The sequence below is a fragment of the Anomaloglossus baeobatrachus genome, chromosome 7, assembly GCF_048569485.1.
Source record: "Anomaloglossus baeobatrachus isolate aAnoBae1 chromosome 7, aAnoBae1.hap1, whole genome shotgun sequence".
NCBI lineage: Eukaryota > Metazoa > Chordata > Amphibia > Anura > Aromobatidae > Anomaloglossus > Anomaloglossus baeobatrachus.
In genome coordinates, this window is record NC_134359.1 from 61399385 (window position 1) to 61401884 (window position 2500).

Consider the following 2500-nt stretch of genomic DNA (forward strand, 5'->3'; position numbering starts at 1 on the left):
TCAGGTTGGAGTTTTGATGCTGTTCTAGGACGTGATGACATGATTTTAATTGAATAAATGTTGTTATTTGTTTTCAAGACTAGATGTAAAAATTTTTTTGTGGGGGGGGGGGAATAAGACATCCCCTGAAAATAAGCCCTAACCCATCTTTCGGACCAAAACGTAATATAAGGCCCTGTCCTATTTTCTGGGAAACACATTAGTTTGTTTCTAAAGTCAGATGTTTGTGGTTATGATTAGCAGAATCAGAATAAAATGGTAGTGTAGGCCCCTTAGACCTTGTTTTATTTTTTACTAAAATCTTTCAATGCTATGAGATAAACTGAGAAATACTCAATACTTGACAATCCCCGCCCACAGATCCCGTGGTGATACTTCGAGGTCTCCGGACGGGCTCTACTCACCGGGTTACAGTGATGAGGTGTTGACAAGACGTGATTTCAAAAAGTGACTTTCAGGGACCTGGAAAGCGGTAGCCCCACGAGTTGTTGGGGATTTCAAAGGCAAAGTTTGCGCAATTTTTAATTCTAAAGAATTTTAAGCTTTTGGCAAAAAGTTTATGTTGGTAGCGGCTCAACCCCTTAAAATCCAGAATTTGCCGAATGTGTAAACAATTAAACCACCCCATAGACTATATGGTTACGGTATGTATGATGAGTATTGTACTTTTTTAATAACGTCTTGTACTTTTTTTTTGTTATACATACATGTGTTGTACGTTTTCCATCAAATTTTCGTTTCCCGCCTTCATTTTTGGAATGATAAAGACTGTTTGATTTTCAGTAAAGTGAAATTTTACCAGTACAACAACAACAAAAAAAACCAAACCTGCAGCGTTGTCAACCTGCAATAGTGTGAAAAGAGTCAACTCAGCCACAGCACCTGGGACCGAGAAGCAACATTTTAGCCTACAAGAAGTGACAGCCAGATTCCTCCATCTCCACACCAGGTCGTCTCCACGAGGAGTTGTCCTCTGACATGAAGCAACGAGAACTCACCTTGACAGCTCCTTCGGAGCCTTCTTCTTTAAAGTCATCATATTTCATTACCTCCGCCATAATGAAACCTTTCTCGAAATCTGTGTGAATCTTCCCTGCAGCCTGAGGAGCCTTTGTCCCTTTCTGTCAAAAAAAGAGGGAAACAAAAAAAAAAGGAATTGTTCAAAAAGATGGATTACAGTTGCTGAATCAGTTCACCGATACATAAGGGTTTCCTGGTTGGACCTAAAAATGTTCCTTATGGGTAATGGAAAAACTATTGGCCTAATAAACTAATATTGAGATCCTACATTTTTGCTTGATGGCAAACCCATACATTATGGAAAAAACCCTGCAAATATAAAACATTTTTTTCAATTTCTCAATTTGAATGCCGATTTGACCAACATCTTCAGAGAAACAGATAAAACAAAAACATCTTCTAAGTAAACCTGTTTTTCTCCTGTACAATGAGTCTTCATAAGTTACATCTCACAGGTAAATACACATAAAATAAAGTCTACTGGGATCGCCAACTTTTTTTTTTTTTTTTTTTTGTAATTGCTTACTGTGAAGAAAAAACTAAAGATCGAAAACAAGCAGCCCTTCAAGGCCTTTGACTCAAAATTAAAAGATATCAGTCTTGCGTGACATCTCCGGACACACAAGTTCCAAGTCCACCACCCACGTTTGAGAAATAACAGTAACTTGAGGCTGCCTAATAACGCGTGTGAAGATGCTTACGATCCTGACATGGTAAAGCACAGTTTTTACAATACAAGATGTATTGGGCTAATATGGCTACTCACTGATGCTTACCTTACTAAATATCTGTGCACATTAGATACAGAGCAGATGTAATCATTCTTGTTATAAAAACCACCCTTCATTATTCCTTAGTTATGTCCCTCGCTAGGGGTAAAGTGGACGTTTATCACTCATCTGTCTTACTCAAGAAACTAGTGCGGACAAAGAAAAAAGCTAAAGCAAAGAAGCTAAATATCTACATGTTTTTGAAAAGTGTGCAAAGTAGACATAAAAATATATACAGAATTATTATTTTTTTTTTTTTAAAGATGTATCCAAAAATTTTGACACTTTTCAGTAATTCCATATCTTCTAGGGAGAACTGTCAAAAGTTTGACAAAGTTCTTAGGATATGAAAAACTTTCCAGACATTCCTAACCTGGAGCATGTACATTAAATATTAAACTACCTGCAGATCACTTACCGACAGCTCCTCCAAAAAAAATAAAAAATTATATATATATTATTTTCATTTTTTCTTAACTGTGTAATATTTCTTTTTCTAACAAATATATACTGTAATAAGAACATATGTGCATATACTGTATATATATATATATATATATATATAAAAAAAGATATGTATATATGTATGTATATATACATATATAGATATTATAGATATATATTTACAAATGTGTATGTATATATATATACATATATAAAACAAAAACACACACACCTATATATCTATATATAGATATCTATATATATAG

General features: G+C 34.7%; 1 protein-coding gene across 2 annotated transcripts in view; it reads right to left on the reverse strand.

The window, feature by feature from the left end:
• The window catches only part of OLA1 (Obg like ATPase 1), a 273951-nt gene that overhangs the window by 18613 nt on the left and 252838 nt on the right, over positions 1 to 2500 (reverse strand). For both annotated transcript variants that reach the window (XM_075318875.1, XM_075318874.1), the window contains one exon: positions 999 to 1121. In XM_075318875.1, coding sequence (XP_075174990.1) covers positions 999 to 1121 — 123 coding nt within the window. The remainder of the gene's footprint in view (positions 1 to 998; positions 1122 to 2500) is intronic.